Source organism: Vanellus vanellus (assembly GCF_965231255.1).
Source record: "Vanellus vanellus genome assembly, chromosome: 4".
NCBI classification, from domain to species: Eukaryota; Metazoa; Chordata; class Aves; order Charadriiformes; family Charadriidae; genus Vanellus; species Vanellus vanellus.
In genome coordinates, this window is record NC_138909.1 from 15,375,535 (window position 1) to 15,403,527 (window position 27,993).

At 39.6% G+C, this 27,993-nt stretch overlaps 2 protein-coding genes across 3 annotated transcripts in view; both read left to right on the forward strand.

Moving 5' to 3' along the window:
- Positions 1-2,909, forward strand: part of SMAD1 (SMAD family member 1) — a 50,173-nt gene extending 47,264 nt beyond the window's left edge. For both annotated transcript variants that reach the window (XM_082482613.1, XM_082482614.1), the window contains exon 7: positions 1,501-2,909. In XM_082482613.1, the coding sequence (XP_082338739.1) occupies positions 1,501-1,644 (144 nt within the window). In that variant the 3' untranslated portion in view covers positions 1,645-2,909. The remainder of the gene's footprint in view (positions 1-1,500) is intronic.
- An 18,022-nt stretch (positions 2,910-20,931) lies between these two features.
- MMAA (metabolism of cobalamin associated A) lies at positions 20,932-27,782 on the forward strand. Its single transcript, XM_082482541.1, has 7 exons — positions 20,932-20,968; positions 21,074-21,549; positions 22,644-22,766; positions 24,116-24,286; positions 24,605-24,690; positions 25,287-25,436; positions 26,990-27,782. Exons 2-7 carry the CDS (start codon positions 21,129-21,131, stop codon positions 27,275-27,277), a joined length of 1,239 nt encoding a protein of 412 aa, XP_082338667.1. The 5' UTR covers positions 20,932-20,968; positions 21,074-21,128; the 3' UTR covers positions 27,278-27,782.
- Positions 27,783-27,993: the final 211 nt, after the last annotated feature.

The window sequence follows — 27,993 nt, forward strand, 5'->3', positions numbered from 1 at the left end:
TGCATAGATAGTGTGTGTATATAGAATTATTTGCATAATTGCTCTGGAATTATGGGGCTTGTCTTTTTAGTTTTGTGGGATATGGCAAGATACAGTACAAGTTAGTTTTGAAAAGAATTGAGTCATTAATTATTTGGCCTAAAAGTGGAAGAGCCACAATTAATTATGTAGCATCTGCTTTTGCTTTTTTTTGCGCACTGTTGTGGTCCATGCTGTCTCCTGCTCTGTAAGAGGCCCAGCTGAACTTCATGTTTCTGTTCCTGGGTGGTATTTTTGGAGAGCTGAGCTGGGACTGCAGTGTAAGTCGTTGATAGCAGTTGTGGGAGCATAGATAGCATAATCCTCTAAATCTGTTTTGACCAGCAGCTCCCAAATCAGGAGCTGCAGTAATTACTTAGAATAATGTACATGCCTTTCTATTGTAGGGGGCCATGCAAGGTCAAGATTTGTGATATGACTGTGAGTGTCAACCTGTGTACTGATATAAAAAGGCTGATCATATATATGAAAGTAGTCAAATGAAAATACTGAAGTGCTCTTCTTGATAGGAGGATAGAAACTTTCAGGTGTGTTAGGACAGGGGTTCCTTAAATGGAACGGGTTTTTTATAGCTCTGCATCCTGTAGAGTTGTATGGCAGTGTTGCCCGAACAGTTGCACAGGACCTCCTGCGTATTGGATGTTGCACTACACAGTGTTTGGAGCTGCTGCCAGCTGTGTTGGGAGCTGCATAACCCCTTCATTAGGGGTTAATATAGAGCAGAGCAAACTACCTGTGGCTATCTTTAGTCTTGTCTCCAGACCTGGCCCCAAAAGGGTTCAATTATAAAATGATTTTGAATGCTGTTTAAATGTCTGCTTATATCTTTGGTAATTACTGTAACTGAATTGGGTATGAGCTGAAACAAAACGTATCTTGTCTTAACTTGAGAAATAGCCTGCTGGGGAATGACCATGCCTTCTTTCTCCAGAGGAATGTTTCTGACTTACTGCTTGGTTTATCGTGTCCATCCTGCAAGTGATCCTTCAGTTCTTGTCAGACAGATGCCTCACCCCTACTTCCATAATGTCAGTCTATTACCTCATTTTTTAATTTGTTGATCTGTTTGGCAGCATTTCCCCCCAGTTTGTTCTATTTTTGGTCTTGGCAGAGAAGACTTGATTATCCTCCTCTGCAGAGGCTTTATTGGGACATCATGCAACTGGCAATGAGGTTTGGGGAAATTTTGCACTGCCACTGGTTATGTCTTTAAGAATTTAAAGACTTCTATTCCAAGAGGTCTCAAAATTACACTTCCTCCAAATGTAATTGTGTGTTTGTTGAAATGTGATAATAGTTGGTGCATCAAGGGTATTATGCTACCCTGCTGATAATGAGTGTTGAAAGCTAGAATGTTTCTGGTAAGAAAGAAGGTGATTGATATACTTCTCACATATTTGACATTATAAAATAAGGTGATTTTTTTTTTTTTTCTTTCCCCACTTATGATTCTGTTTCCAGGGATGGGGAGCTGAATATCATCGCCAAGATGTAACGAGCACTCCATGCTGGATAGAGATACATCTTCATGGTCCCCTTCAGTGGCTGGATAAAGTACTTACTCAGATGGGCTCTCCTCATAATCCTATTTCTTCAGTGTCTTAAAAGGTCCCAAGCTCCTGCATTTTGGAAACAATTGAGCCTTGCATGTACTTGAAGGATGTATGAGTCAGACACACGAGTTTTATTTTTTACTCCCCCCTGAACTGGCAACAGCTGAGTAAGAGCCATGAAAATACTTGACTTCTGTGACCAACTGTTGGATTCAGGAAAAAAAAAAAAATCCCTTTGACACACTGTTGATATCAAGAATTTTAGTTTACATTGTAATGTACTATTGCAAAGTTGATTTGCAGGGCTTAGTGCAACGGGGGACGACTGAGCCAAAACCACAGTCTGTTGGACCTTCTGTTCCCGAAGGATCATCCTGTAGCTGGCACTCTGAGATTCTCTTTCTTCCCTATGTTCAGCGCTCGCTGTTTTCCCCTGTGTCCTCTGGGACTAAGAGCCGATGTTGGTGAAGTCTGCTTTTTGCAGGCTCTCTGCAGTACATTTTAAAACCATCTGTCTAAGTTGATGGTTGCTGTTCTCTTTAAAAGAAAAAAAAAAATGTCATAAGGTTTAATCTCAATAATTGTGTAATAATCTTTGAAAATGTGTCCTGACCATACTGCTGTAAGAATGTTAGCTATTTTTTTTGCTAAATGTATGTATGGTGTATTTGAAAGTTTAGAAATTAATTAGATTTAGACCATAAAGGAATTAGGAATATTTGAATGGGGGGAGGTGGGAATGGGAAGGGCAAATGACAACTGAATTGTAGAATATATTGTAAACATAGCTTGTTAGTTTAAACTGAGGTCTGAGTTTTGCTGTGCATTTCATTTTTATAGTGGCTTCATCTTGTTAATTCTGACTATTTTTGCCTCTTCATTTTCCCCCAAAACAATTGCGCAGCTGGTTAATTCTTTTACCTGTGAAGAGGACAAAACGATTAATTCCTGCAGTTTGAAGGCTGCAACTCTATGTATTTCAAGACAAAATTGTACAGAGTGCTCTTTAACTATGGAGCAGTTTTATACAGTTTATGTAACAGAAGTAGGCTTTTAATTTTGTAAGAGAATCTTGTTTTGCCAAACCTAGTAATTGTTAATTGTTTGGAGGACTTCAAAAATCCTTGTGTGGGTCTACTTCAAACTTTTAAAAAAATATATATTTTTAATTTTTACTTTTTTTTACTGCTTGGTTTATTTTCTCCTCTTGGATCTTTTATATTCACGTAAGCTGTAGTACTTTAAGTACCTTTATTCCAAAACTAGTGGGTCCTCTTTACTGGAAGTTTTGAATAAAACCTATTGTTACTGCTTACATTTGATTAAAACCTTGTCTTGTCCACTTCTTAGTAGACTCTTAACAAACCAGATAAAGATACGGTCTTGGAGGAGGAACAACTAGAAATGAAGATATGCTGAGCTTAGACATTTATGATTGGTACAGATTAGTAACGCTACTAAACTCAGTATACGAGATAAATGAGTACTCTAGAGAGAAAGATTTCTTAACAAGGCAAGATTAGAATGGATGCAGTAACACTGAAGTATCGTAGCCACTTAGTTAAATTTCTGTGAGATTTCAACATGCAGTGTCTGTACAAGAAGAGATTTTGCTTTGGTTGCACTGTCAGTGGGCTCTCACTACTTCTTGCCGTGGTTGGGGTGAAGAGCCTCCGTGCTCCTTTCCCCACACCTCTGCCTTTGCTCTGGGGAGAGGTGAGGGAAGGACTGAACCTTTGCAGCTGTGAAGTGTCTGTCAGGTGCTGGGATGATGGATTTTGAGAGACTGGGGGTTGACTGAGGATCCAGTGCCTGTGCCTGGACCATGCAGTGCTAACAGGAGCATGAGAGAAAGCTGAGCAACAGAGATGAATGTGTATTTAGCCAGATGTATGTATGTGTATGACACTGTAATGAGTAATGCCCTTTTTTTGAGAGTAAGTCAATCCCATCTATTTTTTTTTTTTTTTTTTGTCCAGCTTAATTCTATTGCTTGGTTCAGTATATGATTTTAAAACTAACCCTTCTCCCCCTGCTAAGGGTGGAAAAATCCATAATGTTCAAGTTCCCTATTTAGGAGAACTTAGTGACTTTTTTATATTTGTAAGTTCCAAGAACAGATTTTTTTTTTTTTAAATCAATGTAACATGTATTTTTCATAAAGAAGCAGTCATAGCACAAATGTAAGTCTTAAAAATAAGTAAATTTAAAGATGACCGAGAAGAGAAAGAATGCTGTTTGCTGTTCAGTCACTGTTTTTCCCACCTTCAGCCCCTGCCACATTAACTCACAGCTGTTTCCAACCAGTTTCCTTCTGTCTGTTGGAATACAATACTGAGGTAGTGACTTTTTTTTTTTTTTAAAGTTGCTGTAACCATCCATCATGTAATTCTTAAGAGTGTTTCTATTTGGATGTTTTCACATTTGGATGATTCTGTGCAAGTTCTGGTAAATTTTGAAATAGCTTTGGAGTAAGAAAAGACAGTTTTATGTTGTGACTGCTTTTGAATGTTAGCGTCTCATATGTTTTGGGCTGTAATGCCTCTCTGCTTTTTCCTAAACAGAGGTTAAAAACCAGAAAATACTAGCTCTGCAGTGTCTCAGAAACTTTCAGTGGTAATACTTCTGCAGGGTCCCAGTTTTTGTAAGTTGCTGGTGGTGTGAATTTTTTCTATGCTGTTGATACTGTTGAAGTACATAATATTTTCTTTATCTGTTATCCAGCTTTTTGTTTGCAGTGAGGAGACATTAGGTGTAAGGAAAAAGTGTACCTTCATGTGATCACAGAGTATCCCAGCTGCACTTCATTAAATAAGCTGAGTGGATTGGAGTAGCAGCTGAGACTAATAACGAGAAAAATAGGAGGTAGGACAGAGGTTACCTTGGACAAGGCAACTGCTAGCGTGAGGCTCCTGTGAAGAATTTTGGAGCATCTTGGAGAAGTTTTCTTACTGATTTGCCCCACTTCGAGTAGTTGGGAGTCAGAAAGCTGGAAAAGGCAAAGGACAAGACAGAAGGAAAACAGTTTCTTGCTGTCCTCTCACAAAACAGGGAATGATGAGAGCTAGAAACTCTGAGAGAGCCTACAGTGTCAACTCTGCAACCAGGTGAGTCCCTCCTGGCTCTTTGTTTTTATTTCCCCATGGTTTCCTGGGTCTAGCCTTATGAACAACAGAGTTAAATACAGAAGGCACTATTTCAAGGTGAAAAGCCAAGAAGGTTCCTGTTAGGAGAGACTGAAAAGGTGTCGGTAACTGTTTTAGAAAAAGAGTTGAGGAAGAGCAGTGAACAGTAGATGCGGAGACAAATACTTCCATGGAGCTGAATGTGTTGAAATCTGTGCTTTGGCTTTTAAGTGCTGGAAAGAAAATAATTCTCCCCAGGTGGAGATGACTTTTTTCACCATTTGAAAGTCTCTGGTGAACCTTTAAAAGACTGATGAAAGCTAAGTAATAGTTACTTGTGTGGAAGTATGTGAAGTGTGAAGGAAGGGATGGAGAGAAATAATTCATGTTTTGGTATTGCTATCTAGTTTGATAAAGCCATTTCCTTACTAAATCACTTCTCTTGCTACTGTAGCTATGTTTTCACAACTGCAGTTGTCTTTTCTAGCCTCAAAGAATGCAGTTTTGTGACTGTCGCCATCTGAAGACAATAAATCAATGCAGAGATGTCTGAAATTTATATGGCCCTTTCTTGGTGTGCCTATCTCCTTAATTTTTCCTTTGTTTTGCCACACTTTAAACATTTGATTGACATCTTGGAAGTTAGCAGTTTTTTGATGGTCTCTTTATTAATTGCTGCCGGTTCATTTTGTTCAGTACACTGTAGCCTCTTATTCTGCTCTTGAAATTCATGATTCATAACCATGAACTGGCAGTCACCTTTTTCTGGATGCATGCCTAAATATACAACATAACTACCATCATCAGTCATGGTAGAGCCATATACTTTTTACACGCATAATCTCACAGTTCATTTTCTTCAAATGCATTTGCAATTCTGTGCGGGAGAGAAGTGAAAATGGCTCTTATTTTACTCTGTCCCCTTCTGTCCTTGACTTAAACAGCTCAGTGAGGAGAAACACACTTGTCATGTTATCCTTTTAGGGGATGCTCTCTGTTCCCTAAGCCTCCCTCCCTGATTCCTATATTCGTGATAACTTTCCTTATTTTTTTGAACCCTTTGCTAATAGCTTTTTGTCTGATTCTTTTCTCATACCTGCTGGACACTGTATGTTTCAGTCAGACAAAAAACCGTCTACAGTATGCTTGCCAAAGGCAGGTGAAGAATTATGGATTGCTCTAGGCACTGGAAGCCATCCATAAAGATATGAATGCTTCACAGGCACCACTTTTTCAACCTCTGCTGTCTCAAAGGCTTTTCGGAAGGTGAAGTGAGACAGGTTCATGCTATTGGACTTGACTTTTGCTTGGGATTACTGTTTTAAAGATTTTTTTATAGTTATTAAGATTCCCTTCCCTCCTCTCTACAGTAGTATGTCACTTGGTTTGCATCTGACTGAAATGACAGAAATCGTCAGGCAGGGTGCTCAGGCTTTGTATTTACTGGTTGTGTTTCCTGACTACTGTCTTCAGCTTCACAAACAAGCATTGCGTTTGTTCTCATCATCTCTCTCTCCCAACAGCCTCCAGAGTAAATAACTTGTGTGGTTTGTAGAACGAAGCTCCTGTACTGTCTGCTCACCTTGGTGACTTGCTCAGAGAGGAAACCTCTGCAGGACAAATGAAGCTGTGTAGCTGGGACCTGGCTCTCGTTTGCAGGGGCTGGCTGAAGTGGCCCTTGTTCCCAGGGGCTGCCATCCTCCTGAGGCGCTGTGCCTTTTCCTGTGCCATCACAGATCACACGTCTGTCTAGTGTGGCAAACTGCCACCGGTTTGTCTGTGTACGTTCACGTGCTGTGAACTGCTGAGGCGGAGGGCTCCAATTTCCCACTTTTGTTCGGTTTAGTTGAGGTGGCTGACAAGGTGGCTCCTATTTCATTCATCCCAGCTGTGAGAGATGATGATCTCTTCAGCTGCAACAGCTTTGTCTGACAGGGTATATGGTGAATTGATTTTCATGAAGCAGTTGCAATGGAGAGACAGCCTCCTGATCAAGCCTGTTGCAAACACAAAAGTAACTCCAATAAGATTTATAATGTAGGCATCCCCTGGGCTTGATGTGAGTACAAAGCTGACCAGGTCTATTACAGCGAACGGACAAGATGCATTTATCAGACCTGAGTAAAAACTATATCCTTTACAGTTAAAAATGGCATGTGGGTCCCCAGACTATGTTAATTTGCCATCAAAAGTATGTCAAACAAACCCCCAAATTTTAGAGACAGTCCAAAAGTCTAGAATTTGATTCAGTCATCTTCCAGGAATGTAAAAATTTTTATTCTAATGGGTGCAGATTCCTAGTTTTCTCTTAGGAATTGATTTGCAATTTCCCCTTTTCATCCTGCTGCTAAGGTACGAGCTGAAAAATCTGTATCATCTCTTCGTGATCCTGTCAGCTCATCTGAGACTTTAAATCTGTAAAGCTCAGAGGTGGCTGCTATAGGTAGACTTTGAACACGTGAACACCTTCACATGCTTCAGTGCTTCATGCTTGAACACCTTGACATGCTATAATTGTATTACAGAGGGGACTCTGCACATGCCAGACAGGCTTTCTTTGCTCAAAGAGTTTGGTTTAAGTGGACAGGTCACTTGCTTAGACCTGACGGGAACAGAACAATTTGTCTTTGTAAAGAATATTCTGATTTTCCTATTGCAGCTTCTTTCTTTCCCCAGTATCCCTGTAAAAACATGCTTTTATATGAAGAAAAATGGTGTGCCTAACTTCCTCTTCCCTTGCCCTTCCTTATATGATGTCTTTGAACTTCTTGGTTTCCTATTCCTTTAGATTACTGAGTCGAACTTCGTACAAGCAGGAGAATAAGATGTGATGTGTGTAGTGCTGCAGTAGGGCTTAATATTTTCCCAGAGCACTTGGTTCCTGGCAGGAGAGTAGGGTCTGTCTCATCGCTGAGCCCTTCACTTCTGCCTTCTGCTGATGTGTTTGGGATTGGTAATCCTGCGTGTTTCAAGATATGTATGTGGAGACTGGAAGATGGCTGCTGTCCCATCAGATATTTCTTCAAGCTTGTGGACAGTCTTCTCAAGTCAAAATCTAGCACTAGGCCGTAGTGCTGCCAACAGCACCATTTAAAAGCTGGATCCAAGCATGGCTTCGTTTTGAACATGACTTGGGCAGTGGTTTGACTACAAACAAACTTTATAAACCTCTCAAACACAGCTTGATCCCTGTGTCTGTTGGATTTGGTCCATGCTGTTTTCTAAAGCAGTACAGAAGAAAGCTACCTTGATCTGCATGCTCTGAAAACGTATGGTTCCAGGAGTTGGATTTTTATCTTGTGCCAGGAGAGTAGCTTTGTAAATACTCTTTTGTGGGGTAGCTTTTCATTTGGGTGGGGGGGTTTCTTTGTAGCTCTACTGGTAACGATTTGGTGCTAATTTGGAATGCATTCTGGGCATTGTGGCCACTCTGTTTCCTGACCCACAGTATTGCTTTTGGTCTTTCAGGAATTGTGTCATTGCCCTAAGTGTTTCCATGATTTCCACAAGTCACAGGAGCAAATTTGAACAGACCTAGCAATAGGGTTTAGTTTGAATTTGATGAGCTTAGGTTGAAAGAAAGCAGCTATTTGTGTTCTGATTATCAAAATATTAAAACATTAAACTTTCTAGAAATTTATCATCTTCAAAACAGTTTGTAGAAAAATGCTGGGATATCTTAATATTGGCATGGGTTCATGTGGCAATTTAAGCAGTTACCTTGAGGTAGGAGCCTCAGGTTTGAGGACCCTAATTTCAGCAGAGCATACTTTCAGTAAGGGGCCACCCGTTCTGGCTCATGGGGTCTACAAGCTCCAGATTAATCTGTATTGTGAGTAATCAACAGATGCAAAGCAAAAAAGGTGCGCGCACAGTGGCAAGGGAGGGTTCGTTGAACTTGGTGAATTTTTCTTTTTTTTTCTTTTTTACTTTTTTTTCACAGGCTGGGCTGTTAGGGTTAGGGCTACACAACAGCAATTGATTTCCTGATCTTCTTTCAGAGGTAGAGTTAGTGTTGTGGCCTCTCATATTTCTCCCCCAATGACCTTCCTCTCTTCAATCGGACATGGGTACAGTGTTGCTTTTATGAAAAGCAAAACTGGTTAGGGAGATGAAGAGAACTGAAAGCTGTTCTTAGTGTAATTTCTCTCCCTTCTCTGCCCCAGTCACCCTAAGAAACAAACTCAAGCCAGCACTGCGTCGGTGACTGCCTGGTCAGGGATGGGCGAGAAGAGCAGCAGTGGTGACACTGAAGCTGGAGAGCTGAGCCGGTGAAGAGCAGGTACCAAGGTACCGAGTACCAAGGGAGTGTGTTCACAGGCAGGTATTCTTACTGTCACTAGAGAAAGTACAGGGAACACTCCTTTCTGTGCCAGCAGCTGTGGGTGGGTGACTGGGGTACGGTGTTACATGGAACAATCTCAAACATGTTGGTCAGACCTGGAACTTCACAGCTGAACATGCATGGAGGCTGTTTTGCATGTGAACATTATGTTGGACTACAGTGGGGGTGGAAAGGATCAGCTGATCTTGGTGTGAGTGATCTTGTGTGTGGTGTTCATTTTTAGTGTTGTTTCAGAGTTGTCTGGGTGCTCTTGCACTATTTTTCCTTCAGCAGTAAGGTGGATGAAAGCATATGCAGAGTACGTGGCTTTCCCTTTGTTTTTCTCCGTGCCCTGGTCATGCCTAGTGTTTTGTAAAAACATTACTGCATCTCCTTGCCTTGGAAATCACTGTGGCCTCACACAGGTGGTGTATACAAAAAGCCCCATCAAAATTCATTATTTCTACAACTGTATATGGCATGCCTGAAAAATGTGACATGCCTGTCACATAAACAGGAAACAGCCCTCGTAGGGGACAGAGTGTAGCTGAAAGCCTAATCCAAATAACACTGTTAGTCATCTCCATATGGTAACCTTTCAGTGCCACGCAAGTTTGGAAAATGTGGTTGTAACTGGCTTCCAAATGCTGGATGAATGCGTAGATACCAGATGTTGCCTTACACATATAAGTCTTTTTCTGAAATCGATCCGAGACACAAATATTTTGCATACAGCAGTTGTGGGTGAAAGCCTGCATGCGTGGAGGTTATTATTTACACAGGAACAGGGCTGGACCTGCAGCACTAGATGCAAGGTTTGGGTTTCTCTGATCATCTGAAGTTTCTGATGACAGTAAGTAGTAAAAACCAGAGAGGTAGCATACATTATTAAAGACATAGTTGACAAAGAGGGAATGCAGTGTACTTTTAAGTGCTGGCTAGTATGTCAGTAAAAGCTGGCTTAATTTCCTCAAAAAGAGTACCACGTAATGTAACGATACACTGATGGTGTCCTCTTTAGGTGTATATAATAATCAGGCACTCTCCATTTCCGTATTTTCACATGTATAGTTTATGGATTATGTGCTTATATTCAAATGCAGCAGCAGAGCACTCTTCGTGAAGTTCCTACCTCTCATCCCTTGTAGCCTACTCCCTCTTTCCTCCGAGCTTTTACAGATATTTTTGAGAGCATAGTAAAAGGGCTGATTAGTGAATGAAAGTAGAGTACAAGTTAATGTGTTACCATGAGAAGGTATTTAGTGTATACCTGGAAAAACAAAAGAGTTGTGTTAGTTTTGGTTTGGGTGTTGGTTTTGGTTGTTTGTTTTCTTAAGTATCCTTTTTATTGTTTCTGGATTGTTGGGAGCATAGCTTCCAGACTGCAAGTCTGACATGGTTAACCTGGCATTGCTGGTTCACTACTAAGGTACAGATTCTGTTATTGGAATTAAATTTTACATTCCCTTTCTTTAGAGAAGGCAATTCTCAAAGATGCTGTTTTCCATAAGACCCTCTGAGAATAGAAAATAGTGATTTACTTTGCTCAATGTGGGTTTGTTGTGCATGGCATTTGCTCCCTTTAGTCACTTTGCAAAGGAAAGTGCTATTTGGGGAGGGAGGAGTACAGGGATCTGCTTCGCTTCCTTCCCTGCCAGCTCCCCCACATGAATTCTGCCTCTGTAGGTCTTTCGAGAGGAAAGAGAAAAATCTGGAGGGACTTGCTCCATGTAGTTTTCTTCTGGCTAAAGTTGACCCAGCAACAGGGGGAGATCTCACAGTGGAACAGATGCTGTGTTCTTCAGAGGAAGTATGAATTTTGGCCTCTAAATAGATCAATCTAAAAGCCTGAGGGCTATGAGGGCAGGGAAAATACTTTAAAAAGTTAAACCAATGCTTTGGGTGCATAAAGATTTGCGAGGAATTCTTTTAGTAATTCTGCATCTGAAGCATATTTGAGCCTCGTACGTGTTATGCATGTGCAGAAGAGCAGTAAACACCAGTCAGGTGATGGGCTGGCTGCATTGTGCATGCGTTCAGGTGGTATATGGCATGGATGGAGGGACTTTGTATAGGGATTGAGTGAAACTCAAATGGAAGGTGTTTTGCAGTCTCCCTATTTACCCTGTCCCAGTTCTTAATCACCTTTGTAGTTAGAAAGTTTCTTCTACGAGTTGGTTTAAATTTGCCTTCCTACGAATGAGACGGATTACTTCTTAGTCTGCTTTTGATAGGGACGCAGCAAATCACTCACTGTCATCTTCATAACGCCTTATGTCTTGAAGAAAGGTATGTTCCCACTGCTTCCCCTACTTTTCCAGTTCTCCTCGTATCAAAAACCTCATTTTTTAAATTCTTTGCTTTTTTTTTCCCCACTTTTAAATGTACTTAGTGAAGTTTTCTTCTGGGTTCCAGTTTGCTTACGTCTCTTCTAGTAAGGTGCCTGAAAGTGAGCGCTGTAGTCTATTTGAGGCCTCACCAATACTTCAAAGCTATTGAGTGGAGAGATGAGTAAGGTGAAATGATGACTTCATTTCTTTCTTGTAACACTTCTCTTAGTACATCTCAGAATTGCATTTTGCAACAGCATTTCCAGTCTGTGGTTTCCAAGCCTTTTTAATAGGATGAGTGCTTAGCCAAATGGTTTTGTTTTCTAATTATATATGTATGTATTTCATACAAAATGTTCGCCTTTAGTGAGCTTGTCTTTAGTGATTGTCACCCCACTAGAAATAGAGTGGGGTTCCATCATATTTTTCTGGGAATCCTGGTATATTCATCGTCTTGTGATGTTTTCATAAGGCTCTTGTGAGAATGAGCAATGAGGGGAGGAAAAAGTTGGCCTAATTCCAGGACTCTTACACACATAATTGAGCCAAAAATCTTAAATTTTGTATCCCTTGGAAGTTGGTCATGTGGAATGTCCAGATTAGTCTTCAGAACAGATTAATTAAGCAAAGTAGCAAAGGTAGTTCCCTTGGATGAAACTTTTTGTTCTTGCCTTTTCTTTTTTGACTCTGTTTCTTTGATACCTTTTTAAACTAAAACTCTTACAAGGAAAGGGTGGGGTTTTTTTGTAAGTATTTACTGTTCTTACTTAAAGTGTTGAAATACTTATCCAACAAGCATCTGAGAGTCACTGTTTTAAAAAAAAAAAAAAAAAAAAAAAAAAAAAAGGAGGGGGGAACACCCTTCAACAGTTGCATGGTAATTTTTTTTTCCCTTTTCCTCTTTTTTCAATGGAAATAATGCATGTTCTGTCACCTTTTTGATAGATCACAAGGGACAAAGAGTTTTATTTTGCAGGTCACACTTTAAAATGTGGTCTTTGTCATTTAGAATGTATGAATTAATAAAGTATGTGGTTAGATAACTAGCATTAGGTCTGTACTTGTAGTCTTCCTCCAGAAAGGCCAACCATAAACTTTTCAGAAATAACCTTCACTAAAATACATGCTGCCCTATTGTCTGAGCTTCTGAGACACTGCAGTCTTCATTAAGTAATCTAGGAGTGTTTGTATACATAGTGGGAGAATCAAGTGAGGAAACTGCCTATCAGAGCTCACTATGCTCACTGTGTTACTGTCGTTATTTATGAAAAGTTTTGTTCTAAAATCTAATGGTAAATAAATATGATTTAAAATTAAATGAAAAGGTCAGAGGAATGGATTTGTGACATATAAATGAGGTTTGATTTTTATTTTTTTTTCCCCCTCCAGATACAGTTCTGCTCTGCTTACTAAAGAATATCAGAATAGGGTTGTACTTGTTTAGTTGGAATTTTTTGAAGATTCTGATCAGTGGCCTCTGTCTCTGCTCTTAACTGAAGAGATTGGGGACTTTGTATTTTATGGGTAAGGAGCTCTTTCTACCACCTGTCTTGGCATTGAATACTATGTTAACAAAACCAAATCAGATTTAACTGTTTAGATGTGCCATTATCTTTGTGATCTGCCCTGTTAATTTTACATAGACTACTGGAATGTCCCTGTCCTGTAGAATAAGGGCTTTGACTAGTGAACTTTTGCGGGTGTTTCTAGCTTCTCTGATGTGACAATGATAAAACATATGCCATACAGATTTCTAGGAAAAAATATGGACAATTTCTGATGTTAAAAGTAAGTAGAAATTTGTGGACGGTGAGAAGGGAGAAAAGCTTTGTGTTTGTTTTTTTTTTTGTTTGTTTGGTGTGTTTTTCTGTTTTGGTTTGTTTTTTAATTAATTGTAGCAAAGACCAGCAAAATGAGAAATGAAGGCCAGCTTTTCTTCTTCTTGTGTTGACTCCTTGAGGTACTGAGATGGGTAACTGTAACTGAAAAAATAGCTTGCTATTTAATTGGGACAAATGTGATATCCAACATTGAAACAAGAATAAACAACTGTGTGAATATAGGGACTAGATAGGAAAGAGCATCCTTAGTGGTTCTAGTTGACCTATTTTGGCTTGTACTCACATTTTTGCAACAAACCTGCAGGTCTGGACACATGCATAAAAAGCTACGCTGAGGAGGAAGAATTTAAATCACTTTTCTGTACTTCATGGGAAATGGGACAAGAAATAGCAGGCTTCAATTGCAGAGAATGAAATTTAGTTTAATACTGGGGGCAGGGGGAGAAATTTCTATCAGTAGAGATAGTAAAACACTGTAACAAGTTATCTGGATAGGTTTTGGAGAATTGGTCATTGGAAATGGTTAATGACAGGTTAGAAAATTGCATATTGGGAGTAGCGCAGGTGTCCTTGATGGTTTCTTAGGTGCTTTCCTGCTCTGTGCTGTGACTGAGTTTTTAGGGCTTTGTCTGAACATTTAAGAACTGAATTCTGTCAGAGATGCTCATGTTGAGGATCCCTTTGTTGCTTGAGCATATTTTCATGCCTGTTGAGACATACTGATTTAATATAAACCAAACAAGAATATTTTTTCTCCTCTTCTCCTTGTTCCATATGCCTACATACTTAAAGTGAAGATGAGTTACAGCTAAAAAATGTAGTGATTTGCAGAGCTATCCTAGTGACAAACCTCACTTTCTGCTGGAGAGCGTGGTCTGCTAATAGCATTTAACCTTTATTGGGAATGGCTGGAGTATGAATGCCTCATATGAGACCATCTGGAAAAGAGCTTCTCCTGAGGCTTATTAATATTCCTAACAGGAACCTACCCTGAGTCTTTGCGCTCAGAGCAGCAAGACTGGAGAAACGGTGACAGCTATAATGGCAGGGCACTAATGACTTTGGAGAAATGTTACTTCTGTAATTGGAAATGATACAAACAGTGTCATTAAAACAGATTGTTGATGCCATTTTTATTCTTGTCATAGGCTTAGTTATAAGAGTGGATTCACTCTAAGATGACATCAGAATTTTTATGCTTTCCACAATTAGATGGAGGCTTTAACTCATGAAATGCTGTTTTTCCAGAATACCAGCTAAAGTAAGTGAGGATTCGAATGACTGCTTACTCTTCCTTCAGTTGAACAGTAACACAGAAGAGATGAAATGTCATTGATGGGATTCTGAAATGTGGTTTAAGAGCTGAGCTCTGACTTGAGCTCTGATTTTCTTGTTTGTTTGTTTTGTTTGGTTAAAGGTGTTGGTCTTTTAACAAAAAGATCTTTATAGACCAGTGTGTGGTATAAAATATGAGAAGCTTTTTTTAAAGACAAAAATCAAGATCTCTTCCCTTCAAGAAACTTCTCATTCCCCACGTAACTCTGCTGTTCTCATCCTTCGAGTCTGCACTCATTCTGTCGTTTTTAGAATAAGTAGGTACAAAAAGGCCAGCAGCAGAAAGAGATGGTAGTGAGGAAAAGACACTTCAACAAAAGAGGCCTTCTTGAATACTTTCAATGCAACACTATCAGTTTTTCTTATCTCATCATCTTAGGTCATTTTTAAGATCTAGTGGGCATGTAAAACCTTCTGTCAGACCTCCGCTATTGGTGACTGACATCCTCATTGAAGTACTCAGCATCTGTTTCTTGTGTTCTGGTATCGGTCTTGTTACATGAGAAGGAAATAGCACTAGGAATTGAGAAACATAATTACTGGTTAAAATTTCTGCTTTTTATTTTGTTTCTGGTTTAGGTGGGAAATAAGATGACATTCCTACCTAAGCCCTATGTTACACAGAGATCCCTGACTTACTGCAATGACCATAGAGAGGGCAACAGCAAAATTCTGCTGGAAAGTCAGAAACTCCCTGTAAAGGACTGCTAATTAGGGTTACAGCCACTTGCTGCTAGTCTTCGTGAGTAACTCTCCAAAACAAAACCGAGATGGAATTCGTGCTGGCAGAGGTGTGACTTTTATATTTTACATTCTGAGGCCTACTGAATGCACTCTGAATAAATGTTCCATGTGTTTAAGTTCCTCAGGTTGTTAAAAGTCTGCCATGGCCGAACAGGGTAGATTTATGATTGTGATGATGAAGTAATACTGAATTCCTCTGTGTTCACAATATATCCGAGCTGTGTGACAAAAATACGTAGCGCTAGCTTCCCCTTCTGGCCAAAAGAAGTAAGTGATCCCGAAGGCAAGAGTCACACGATTTCTCAATTTTATTTCTATGTGCTAAACACTATAGTTTTCAGAGAACTGAAACTGAACTTGGACTAGGGGAGGAGAAGTGCTGGTGCTTCTTGCTTTTCTTTGCTTCTTGCAACTTAATATAGTGATGTATCGAGATGGGGTTGCTGTTGGAACAGAGTTCTTTTCTAAACACGGGCCTAATTTGGAAAGCAATTAGTTAAAAAAAAACAAACACCACAACTTAGATTCCCGATATCCCTTCTAGACCCCTATTAGCTGGTGCTACAAACAAATATTTTACTGCTTTTTGTATTCTGTATGCTAATTTTCCCCATGTAGCTGCATCAGTTGCGATTAACTTTTGTTTTTTGGAGTTTGGTTTTTTTTTTTCCTTGCCTTTTTTTCTTATTTAAAGATTCTTTTTTCTTTTTAATTCTATGGCACGATATTTTGTAGCATTAGCATAGGCTTTGTAAATGTAGGGTATAGTAACATAAAGGTGTTTATTTTGTGGTATAAAGCAAGAATACACAATATGATCCAACATGCTTTTCAACAAGCCCTTTCTAAGTTAGCTTGCCACACTTTTCCAATGTCGTATTACTACGTTTCCGGATGGGTTGGTCATACAACATTGAATTTTAGCAGAATCTTTCCTCTTTGCCTTTTTCACTCCCATGTGCTACAGCTGCCTGGAAGAATGGGACATTTAAATCGCTAAACAAATTTGCATTATAAGACCACCAAAGCCTTGCTTTTGTGGGCATGTTGCAGAGTAAACACAACATGCATGCGCATACATACACGCCAGGCAAACAGAAACTTCCTGTGTGATAATTGATAGCCTCATGTTTAAGATGCTGAGGTGGACTCCAGGAAACAGGCTTCCCTATAAACACCATGGGTTTGTTCAAATTGGAAACACTTAGGTTCTCCTATATCTCAGTCTTGAATCATGATTATCAGATTTATCATGGGCTTGGTGTTCCTCTTTATCTTGGCCATAAGTGTCATCCTGGAACCGAAAATGTGTCTTGATATGTTTTGCTGCGATCTTTTGTTCCTGTGGACAATTCTACCCACTATCTCATTTCCACCAATTGTGGTTTTCACCTGCTTGTGAAGCTCTCTGTACAGGGATGTTGAGACAGAGACCTCTGAGTACCAATGCTGCTGGAGATAGAGGGAGAACACTTGAATGCATGAAAGATTATGTCTTTACTCTTAATGTTCAAGTTGTAAACCGAATTATGCATTCATCATTCATTCCTTGCCCCAGTGTGTGCTTCAGCTTGTGACCTAAGGTATTCAATTATTGGTGTATAAGATTGTGCTAATTTCATACCAGCCTCATAAATATTTGGCATGCTGGGGTGTAGGGGGAAGGAGGATTGTATTTATTCACATGAAAGTGTCAATCCTTTGCTCCTGTCTTTGTCGATTCCTGTAGAACTTAGGAGTTGCAGCCGATCAAGCCTTTCTTTAAGCAAAAAGTAGCTGGGAACAAGGGTGCCTTGTCAAAGTCAAATGTCAGATTGTATTATACATCTTATGTTTACTAATATACTTGCTGTGGTTTCATTGCTGTATTGAAAATAATCAGGAGGAGACAATTAATGATTTCCTTTTCAGCTGTGCCATAATGAACTACATGAGAAATATTTTGATATCATGAGTCATTGGTGGCCATGGAGAAAAACATACTCTTTAAGCCAAGCTTTTATTTTCTTATTTGCAACAAAAAAATTAGTATTTTACTGGCAAGTGACTTGCCCTTCCAGGTTTATACTTTTAACGAGTCGGTCTTGGAGAACATTATTTAACTTGCTTTTACAACCAGTAGTCTATATGAATAATGTTTGGGGGGTTTTGCTGGTATAGTAATTTTGGTTTTATTTTCTAAGAAACATGAACATTTACTGAATAGATAATTTCTCTCTGAAAAGATACTTTTTTATCTGTCCCTTTTATATGCCATTTTATATCAGGCAGTTCATCATGAACAGTTAAAAAATCTGTGCATAAGCAGTAAAGAACTTCCCTGTAATGGCTGATGTTGTTTCTCACTAATGTGCAATCATAGCTCAGTTCATACTGAGAAGAAAACGTTGAAGTCACTGCTATAGGGTTTTGTGAAGAAATTTCATCCCCCTTGTTTATAAAAATGTTACACAAATATAAGCTATAGTTGTTTAGGATTCATTTTTCCTCTTCTTTCTTCAGATACTCTTTTGTGGGTCCTAGCCAAAGCTCAAAGAGCCGTTTTCTTTTTCCAGCTTCCTCAGGCAGCTCTAGCAGCTCTGACAACCTAATGGCTCCTTACCAGCATGAGTACGGTGAATCTGCTCAGCTGTTGGAGTTGTCCCCTCTTTGTAGGTTGCTGACCATGGAAAGCTGTGGTGAGGCTCTTGTCTCCAGACCCAGCCAAGGACCTGACTTGCTGCTCTGTCCTGCCCTTTGTAGTAAAACCTTCCAATGCCCGTATGCAGTGAACATGTGTCTGTGTAGTTGTTAATGCGCCTTTGGGGAGATTTGCTTCTTTTGTGCTGTTTCCTTACCTGAGTCAGGAATGCAAAACCTGAGGCCAGGGCTAATGTTGCATTTAAACGGGCAACCTTAAGTTGTAAATATGCTTCCTATTGTTTTTATTTCAGGTGTCCAATTATCTTTTAAGATGAGGCAGAAGGAATACTTTGTCTAAATTTAGTGGGACTTCTTAAAGAGGAGGTGAGCAGAGCAGGGAAATCGGAGTGCTGCCAGAGAAAGAAGAACGAATGAATCCAACTAAAACTGCAAGGGGAAGCCGGTTAGACGCAATGTAAATTTGCATGGTGGGATCTGGCAGAAATGCTAAAGGTATTACTGTTTCTCCTGTGAGGAGTTACAGAAGGGTCTTTTTCTATTATTTTATAATGATTCGGATTCAGTTGCACATTTTGTCTGAAGATTTTTCCCTCTCCGCACCCTTACTCCATGGCACGATGCTTTATAACACTTTACAGGATGTTTGATTTTAGTATTGGCTCAGAAGTAAGACTGCCATTTCATGTGTAACCAGCAGCACCGTTTTCTGTAACATCTGGGGTAGATTTGCAGCAAGGAGATTAAAACAGATCATTTTCCTTAAATCTTGGACAAGTTTGTAGACTGTGATGGAGTAACTATGGGATGCACGTTTTTACTCTTCTGATGCCTCAGGGGAAAAGCAGCAGAGAGAACACTAAAAGGAAGATGACTTAAATTTGAAACTAAAAAGGGCCTGCAAACAACACCCCCAAATAAGTAAATAAAAAGAAACAAAGAGGATGATGTGGAAAGCTCCTGAAGTACCCTCCCGAATACCTCAGCTAGGATGTTAAGTGAATTAATAATGACCGGGTAAAGGAACACATGAGCCAAGAGAAGTCCCTATGTTGAAAATTAGGAAGCACAAAAACAATGTCTGACCAAAATTCACTGGGCTGTGTGTAATAAAGGCCAAAAAAATACATGTTTGCTCGCATACATTAAAAGACCATGGGGGAAACATGAGCACTGTGTAATATGACAGCATGTAGATTGAGGAGACTCTAGATATGGTCTAGCTTCTAAGGAAATATTTTGCCTGTTTTGGATGAGGTTAGAGTAACATAAAATCAGCAATGGTAGAAGAATGCACAGTTCTAGGAGACCTGCGTAATCTCAATTCCAGAATATTGAAAGAAGGGGTGTATATAATTGACAGCACAATAGGAAGTCTTCCTGTCATATCTCACATTCAAGGACTATAGAGAAAAGCAAACTTGTTGAATAACAGAGTTGAGGGGAAAGGCGGGGGGCGGGGGGAGAAGTGACTTGAATAATTTCGATTTCCACATGTCACCAGCGTGCAAGGTCTTGCAACAGTTCTTGTAGGAAGACTACCCTAAAACACATACACGCTTGTTCAGGGTCATACCAGATTGGCAGTGCAATTGATGAACTGTATAAAATAGCAGAAGTTTTGGGTTTAGCTGCTGAATGCCCAATTTAATCTCATTCCTTTTAAACCAGTCCAAAAGATTATCAGAGGTGGAGAACTTGGAACAGTTCACTCTTCAACATTGACAGAACATGTGATTTTGTGTACCCTTTCACCTAGTTCTTGCACCAAGGTCCAGCAACAAACGTGTGCAAGACAAAAGCACACAAATTGGATTAAAAGGCGGGATCGACGATCTGGGCCAAGAGTACTAAAACGCAGGATTGATCTGTGACGAAACCGCGGCAGAATGGCTTTTTTTTGTTGTTGCCGCCATCATTACAGTAATACTGGGGACGTGCGACCTCGGTTTAAGCACAGAAAGAGAGCCTTAGAAAACTTGTTTCAGGCAGAGATGACAGCCATACGCGCTAACCCCGATGAATAACAGAATAGACTGCACAGGACTGTTGTGAAATGGGAATTTTTGTCTCTTCCCGCTGCGGCATTCCACGTTTTCTCCACTCTGCCGAGCGGACGGGTCAGTTCTCTGTGTATGAGAATCCCGGGATGCTTGGCTAAAGGCAAGGAGGGTGGCGGGGGCTCCGGATGGAGTCCGCAGGACTCGGGAGGCCCCGCCACCCACCTTGCCCCTTCCCCTGCTGAGCAGGGCCCCCTCGCTCCCGGCGGCTTCCGGCTGAGCGTGGTGGCGTCACTTCCGGCGGCAGGCGCCGGCGCAGGGGCGGGCGGGGGACCCCCGACGGTCGGCCCCGATCTGAGGCGATCGCGCCGTGAGCCGACACTAGGGCCGTCCGGGCTCTCGGTGGCGGTGGGGTCCGCCCTGTCCGCCGGCAGCGCGTCGTGGCAGCCGGGGTGAGCCTCTTCCCCGGAGGCTTCGGAAAGGAGCTGCGAGGGCGGCTCTTGTGAAGGAGCGGCCTAGCGGGCCCTGGGGGGAGCTCCGCCTAGGTCGAGCTTTTTGAGGGTGTTAGCCGTGCTGAGGTGGGTCAGAGCAGGCTCGGAGAGCGCGGTGTTCGTGCCTGGTGCTGCGGCTGCTTTGTCTCGGTCCTCTGGGGAGTTTTTAGCTCCTTGAGTTTATTTTTAAATCGTGTTCTTGTGACTTGACCGCTCCCTGCCCCCCCCCCCCCTTTTTTTTTTATCTGCATAAGGTGCAAGAAACTCATCCTGAATAATTGTTTTTAAAAACCCTGCAGCCGTGAAAGTAGAACATACAGCGATTTCACTAAGCAGAAGGGCTGGTTTGGTTAGTTTGTTCCTGGATTTTTAGGGTTCTTATTTGAAAGTGCTTTTTATTTGCTTACTTATAAAAAAATATTTACTTTTATTAAATATGATAATAAAGAGATGCTAACTGAAGATTCCATAGCTGCTTTTTGTTCTGTTTTTTTTTTTTTTTCTTTCTCTATGGGAAGAGGGAACTATCTTTTTTTCTTTAAAACGGTAGGTGTGGATAAAATAAAAGCTGACGACTACCTGTGTATGTAGGTTTCATTTGAGCCTTACGAGTGCTTTGAAGGAAGTAAAAATGTTTTTCTTTGTCTTTAGGGTGTCTGCAGACAGAAGTGAACTGACACCTCTGGTACTCTTAATTCCAAACAAGATGAAGATCCCCTCTTTGCTGCTGAGATTCCCTCATTGTTATTTCTATAGAAGAACTTACTTTATGAACTTTCGCTTCACTTCCAGAGCAGATTTCTTCTGCATTGAATCTCTTACGCCAGTGCACCACTATCGTACAAAATGGATATGTTCATCAAATGGGTTGAGGAGAGAGCTGTGTCAAAAAGTGGCCCCTGACCAGCAAATAGAGGGACTTTCTGACAGAGAACAAAGACTCGTAGACAGACTTTACAGTGGACTAATCCAGGGTCATAGAGCCTGTTTAGCAGAAGCTATCACACTTGTAGAATCAACTCAGAGTAGGAAGAAGAAAATAGCCCAGGTGCTCCTTCAGAAGGTATTATCCTACCACAGGGAACAAGAAAAGTTAAATCAAGGAAAGCCACTTGCCTTTAGAGTGGGTTAGTCCTTTTATGTCTGTCCAGTAGTTGCTTTGACAGAATTGAAGTCCTCACCTTTCGTTATCACTATTGTTCTTCAGCATCGTGGTCTGTAGTCTTGGATCATTGGTTTCTTGTGGTTTGTAACCAATCTAGATCACTTCTATTGTACAGTAGAATTATGGTTTGACCTGGAAAATACTTTTGAAAAAGATGTGGGGAGGGGGGCAGTTATTTGTGGTTTGTTTTTTTTTTTTAAATATTATAAGCTGAAATGTTACATAACTAGTTTGCAGATTGATATAGCTATTACCTACACTTTGATAGGGAAGTATGCAGTTAATCAGACCTGTTCTTTTCCTAAAGAAGGTGTTTTCTTGAATACTTCCCGAATCTCTTCATTAATCCACAAAAGGAAAAATATGTACCCTCCTGTTTTATGGCCTTACTTTAAAGCAGCCTGCTTTTCAGCTGTGGAGACTTGAACCTGGTTATCTTGGAAACTATAAAATATTTTTGCCTTGTGAAGAGATGTACTACTAAAATATGTCATGTCCAGCTGTTGTTTCTCGTGTGCATATGAAGGTAGTAAGAACAAGAACTTGGGCATGGGAGCAAAAAATACCTGGTGGAGGTTAACAAGGTTAGTTGTAGTTTGCGTGCTTTGACATGTAAGGAAATTGCCTGATTTTTTTGAAATAACAGCTCTTCAAGGTAAGGGATTTTGCTTTTAGAGTGTGTCTTTTATAAATAGGAAATTTGAAAAATACATATTTAGGATATGATATTTTTAAAGTTCTGAAATTAGGTCAGTATAGATAAATTCATTTGGAGGAGAGGAAATAAAGCTGGATAAACCCAATGTTATGTTGATATGGGTAGGATGAGGGCTGGTGAAGTGAGCATTGCTGTGTTGGGTGAAGCAAGGTACTTGCTGGTACAGCTAGTCAATTACAACTGCTTAGTTGGGTATATCATTTGTGGCGTATCTTTCATTTGCCTTTGTTGTGATGTCGTGCTGAAGTATGAATTGTTATCAACTTAGATGGTGGTTTTGTGATGTATCATTTATTTGATTAACAAAATTGTTTTTTATTCCTATTATGATTATTTAGGGTTGTCTGGCCCTCCTGGTGCTGGGAAATCTACTTTCATAGAATGCTTTGGGAAAATGCTTACAGAAAGAAAATACAAAGTGTCTGTGTTGGCTGTAGACCCTTCCTCTAGTACAAGTGGTGGTGAGTGTGAATTAGAGTTTAAGTCAGGTTTCTAATTCCTTGTCAACTATAGGAGTATCTATTGGCCCCCCTATTTAGAGGCCTATAAAAGTAAAATTTTAAAAATAAACATTGTATTAAGTTTTTGGTTTTTTTCCCATGTGAAATGAAATTGGGAAATATGTATCAGTGTCCTGAGTTTGTCGGGTTTCCTCTTTTCCAGTGTTCAAATGTTGCTTTACAACTTTTTTGTCTGAAACCTTAGATAGCTGTGGTTTTCTCTCTCTAGTTGTATTATTTATTTATTTCCAGCATTTGTTTCTGCTTCAATTCAACAGTGGTGATGCTGATCACTGGGCACGAAGCATATGCTAATTTCAAACTATTTAGAAGATGCTGCAATCTGAACACGTAGATCAGATTGGATTTTAGAATATTTGTTAGTTCTTCTCAATAGGAATTTTCGGATTTCTGTTGACCATAATGGTTTCAAGGTCTCCTGATGCAGTATTATTGACCATTTCTCTGACTTGTAGCATGATTGTGTTTTTTTTTTTTTCTAAATTTGAAGTTCATCAAAGTTGTGTGGCTGTCACTGAAATATAAAATTGTAGGGAAATGGTAGGCTGACCATGCTTGATTAGTGGTATCTCTGACATAAATAGCAGAATCTTGATTTTGATCTTTTTCTAATGGGTAGCTGCCTTTCATTCCTTTTTCCAGCTTCTACACTGTCAGAGAAGATGTTGCAATGTGTAACTATTTAAAAAGAAAAAACCTTTAGCATTGCAATGACCTGGAGCTGAGAAAGACCATATTCTTGAATACATGCATTCAAGTCACATCAATAGAATAGCAAAATCCAATGGCAAGACTGCATCAGCATATCTCATCATTTGGAATGTGCATCATGTGTGCAGATCTTACTGAATCCAATTTAAAGTTTGTACGAGGGATGCGTATCAGCTTTCTTAAAAGCAAAACAGCTCGCCATCAACAAATACTAGAATTGAAAGGCAGAGATTTGTCCCTTTGGACAGAAACAGCAAAGATTTAATTGTGTGGCCTGCTGTGTATAGGCCTCAAAAAGCCATTCAGGAATTGCAGAATTCATTCTGACCTAGAACAAATTCTTCATATTTGGTAGCAGTAAGGTCTGCTTATCTGGCCTTTCTAGCTTCTGATAGGCAGAAGAACCAGGCAGTAACTTCCTAGTCCTCAGCAAAGTCTTGAGCAACTATTATTGGGCTATTCTTATTTGACTGACATGGTCCAAGAGATCTGTCTTTTTTCACTCTTTTATTTTGGGAGGAGAGGGGGAAGTTTGGCTGGTTTGCACTTTTGAAATAATTTAACATTAAACATTTAAGGTTCTCTATTGGGTGATAAAACACGGATGACTGAGTTGTCAAGAGACATGAATGCATACATCAGACCGTCTCCAACCAGAGGGACACTGGGAGGTGTAACAAGGACTACAAATGAAGCTATTCTGCTGTGTGAAGGAGGAGGCTACAATGTTGTTCTTGTGGAAACAGTAGGTATGTGCTTAGGGTTGTCTTTTAGTTATCCTGTTGTGATCTCTCAATAAGGTATGTTACTGACTACGTACTTTCATCCTTGATTTTGCTCATGCTTTCATACATGGTTAATGGTTGAAAATTAATGCCCATTCTGTCAATTTTCTAGTTCTGTACATTTTGTAAAAACACTGTTTTGTAAAATCTGTTATGTTTCCTGTTGTCTTTGTTTGTTAGTGGGATTTGTTCATGGTTTGATACTGGGATCTGCCATAATTTCTGTCATTAATGAGACTGAAAGTTAGCAATAACCAGTGAACTCTGAATTTAATTTTTTAGGTGTGGGACAGTCAGAATTTGCTGTGGCTGATATGGTTGATATGTTTATATTGCTGCTACCACCTGCTGGTGGAGATGAATTACAGGTATTTTTCAGTTTCTCTTAAGTATTACCTAGGACTAGAAAGAAACTTAAATCCAAGATGTAGTATCTGTTTCTGCAGAAAATCCGTATTGATAGCGTTTTGTAAATTACATTGCTACTATTGAAGTCTTTTCAGTGTCTTATCAATTTATTGCATAGTTAGGATCCAATATTCCCTCCCCACCCTGATTTTGGAAGTATTAGGATGTAAAATTCTTATACTCTCTGACTTACTTTGGCCTATTTACTTGTTATATGTGATTTTGGGGAGTGGCTTTGTATTATAGGAAAACAGAAATCAATATAAATATGTTTGCAGACTTGGTCATGTTTTGGTTAAACTTAAGTCTCTACACATGACATAGGTTATCATGTAAACTCTGATATCCATATTTAGTTTTCTCATGTCAAAGTAGAGTAATAACTAGTAATGATAGAGGCTGTTGGTACTACTGTTGCGTGACTAGCACATACACACACAAAAAAGTCAGCAGGACCCACCAGAAATGAATAAAACATTTTGACCTGCTTTCTGTGATAAATCAGCATGTCACAGTCTTTCCGCGCATCCATGATTTCTCTCTGTGTTCCATTTAGGGTATCAAACGGGGTATAATTGAGATGGCAGATCTAGTTGCTATAAATAAAGCTGATGGTGATTTAGTTGTGCCTGCACGGAGAATACAAGCTGAATACGTTAGTGCTATGAAGCTGCTTCGCAAACGTTCAAAGGTTTGGAGACCAAAGGTTTGTACACTTCACTGTGGGTTGATTTTTTTGTTGTTGTTGTTTTGTTTGGGTTTTGTTGGTGTGTTTTTGTTAGTGTTTTGGGTTTTTTTGTTTGGTTTTTTGTTTGTTTGTACACACGCACCACCACCACCACCCCCAAAAAATGGTGAATGAGTTAGGATTGTTATCATCTCATATAGCTATACTAGACTCCAGTCTCCCTGGGCTCTTTTATAAAAATTTCAGTTCTATTGTTCAGTTTTACACACTGCTAAAGAGTTGATTGCTACAGTTTGTGTTTTACCTCTGATCTCAAGGTGTGCCACATGAAACATTGTGCAAAACCACTCCTGCTCCCCATGATTTCTGCCCTGAGCTACAGTCTCAGTACTAGCAGACCTATTGCTAACATCAGTAGTGGTACAAACTTGTCTTGCTTTTCGTAAACTATGCATATCTTAAAATATCCCATAAGCTATTTCTCCCTCTTTTATCACTCTGAAGCCTATCTTTGTTCTTTCATTTGTTCATGTGTTTCTTTTATTGCTTTACTTTTTTTTAAATTTCTCACATAATAGTTCTTGGGCCAGAACCTCATCTGCTGTGTATGCAATGTCTATATTACTGGAATTCTCATCATGTGGGCCTTTAATTTTGATGCGGTATTCCATCTATTAAAAGGTTATGGTAAATTATTAAGGAAAAGATTCAGTGCTCATTTTTAGTATATGTATATAGAATAAGCACACATGCTCTCGCTCATTTATATACGTGTATGTATAAAGGAGGTTTGCTCTACCCTGGTATTAAAATTGACCCATTGAATTAAGTTTAATCAGCTAGGCTGCTTGAGCCTTAGCCATCATTTTGTAATTCTTGTTTCTAGACCTGATGAGAGGTCACATCTGATAAACGTGACCCAAAAGAACTGTTTGAGACCAGTGAATTAAACAGATTATCAGAAATCTGTCTTTCAGTGATGGCGGTGTCTGACAACTGGAAGAAAGAAAACATTGATGTGTAGAGGCTGTATCCCATCCATTAGATGGGGGAAAGAGAGACTTTTTTAAAATAAACTGTTCCATCGTGTTGGATGCCTGAAATATTTTTGGCAAAATGAATTCCTAGTCTGGGAAGCAAAAGCAAAAAATAGTTGAAATACCTCCTTTCTGGAATATTTTAAGTGTAAAAGAGTAGCTCCTAGAGTATATCTACCAGAATATTATTAACTCTGCATTTAAGTAACTTGGCAACACTGTACCTTTTAGCAAAAGAACTCATTAAAAATGATTCTCACGCATTATACAAGCAGTTGGACGAGGCCTATTCATCCCAAATACTATGGATCTCAGGGTCCACCTATAGTTGGTAGAATACCAATTTTGAGATTTTTTTTTTTTTTTTTAAAAAAAGGTAAGTAGCACAAAACTGCTTAGAGCTTCATGAAGTGAGTGGATTGAAGTAAGCTTGCCTTATGCATTTCTTAATTTTCATACAATCTACCAGATGCAATAGTTGAACCTTCAAGCCCAGTAGTTACTTGGCTTTAAAAATTCTTCTGAATTCAACAGGTAATGCGCATCTCTGCCAAAACCGGAGAAGGTATCTCAGATATGTGGGATAAAATGACAGAATTTCGTGACCTCATGCTCACAAGTGGTGAGTTGATTGCCAAACGACGGAAACAGCAGAAAGTGTGGATGTGGAATCTCATCCAAGAAAATATGTTGGAACATTTCCGGAGTCACTTGGCAGTCAAGGATAAGATTCCACTTCTAGAAGAAAAAGTTCTTAGTGGTGTCCTGTCTCCTGGACTGGCAGCCGACCTGCTACTGAAAGCATTCAAAGATGGTCTCTAAGCATTAAATTCTACTCTGTTTTTGTTAAGTGCTTTATGTAAACATGAACATTAAATACAGTTCTTCTATGCGTGGATTCAAATGTTTTACTACAGGAGACATTGACAGAATATCTATCCAGTACTCTGCAAAAAAATGCTGTATATGCAAAGTTCATGACAAATGTAAACACTCGCTGAGAGATTACTAGAGACTCTATTGGAAAAAAGTACATTTTTAAGTCTTCTACTTGTACACACCATAGATCTGTTGGTCAAAAATGTATGCCTGCGTCAAAATGTGTCAGGTTTTGGGAGGGTGGGAGAGAAAGGTTTGTGATGCTACAGAGTGTTATTCCGATTATGGGACCATCTTAGAGCAGTTGACACTGCAGCTTTCTGTTCTAATGTAGCATCAGCTGTTGCCAGTATGGATTGCTTTTTTTTCCTCACCTTGAGTGGCAGCAAGAACATTGGACCCTCTGGCAGCACCTGACTGCAGTCTTAATTTAAATAAATTGTGTGCATATAAATAGAACGTAGTGGTGTTTGGTCCCTGTTTGGAAGCTATAGTTAGTTGTTATACACTAGGGGAATGGAATTTGAACCATCTCAGTTTCTAAATAGATGTTTTAATACAAAAGCAAAATTTAGTTAGGGTTTTTTAAAATGCAGACATCAAATGGAACATACGTCATCCATGATGTTTTAATAGCAAATGTCTTTATACTTGAATAA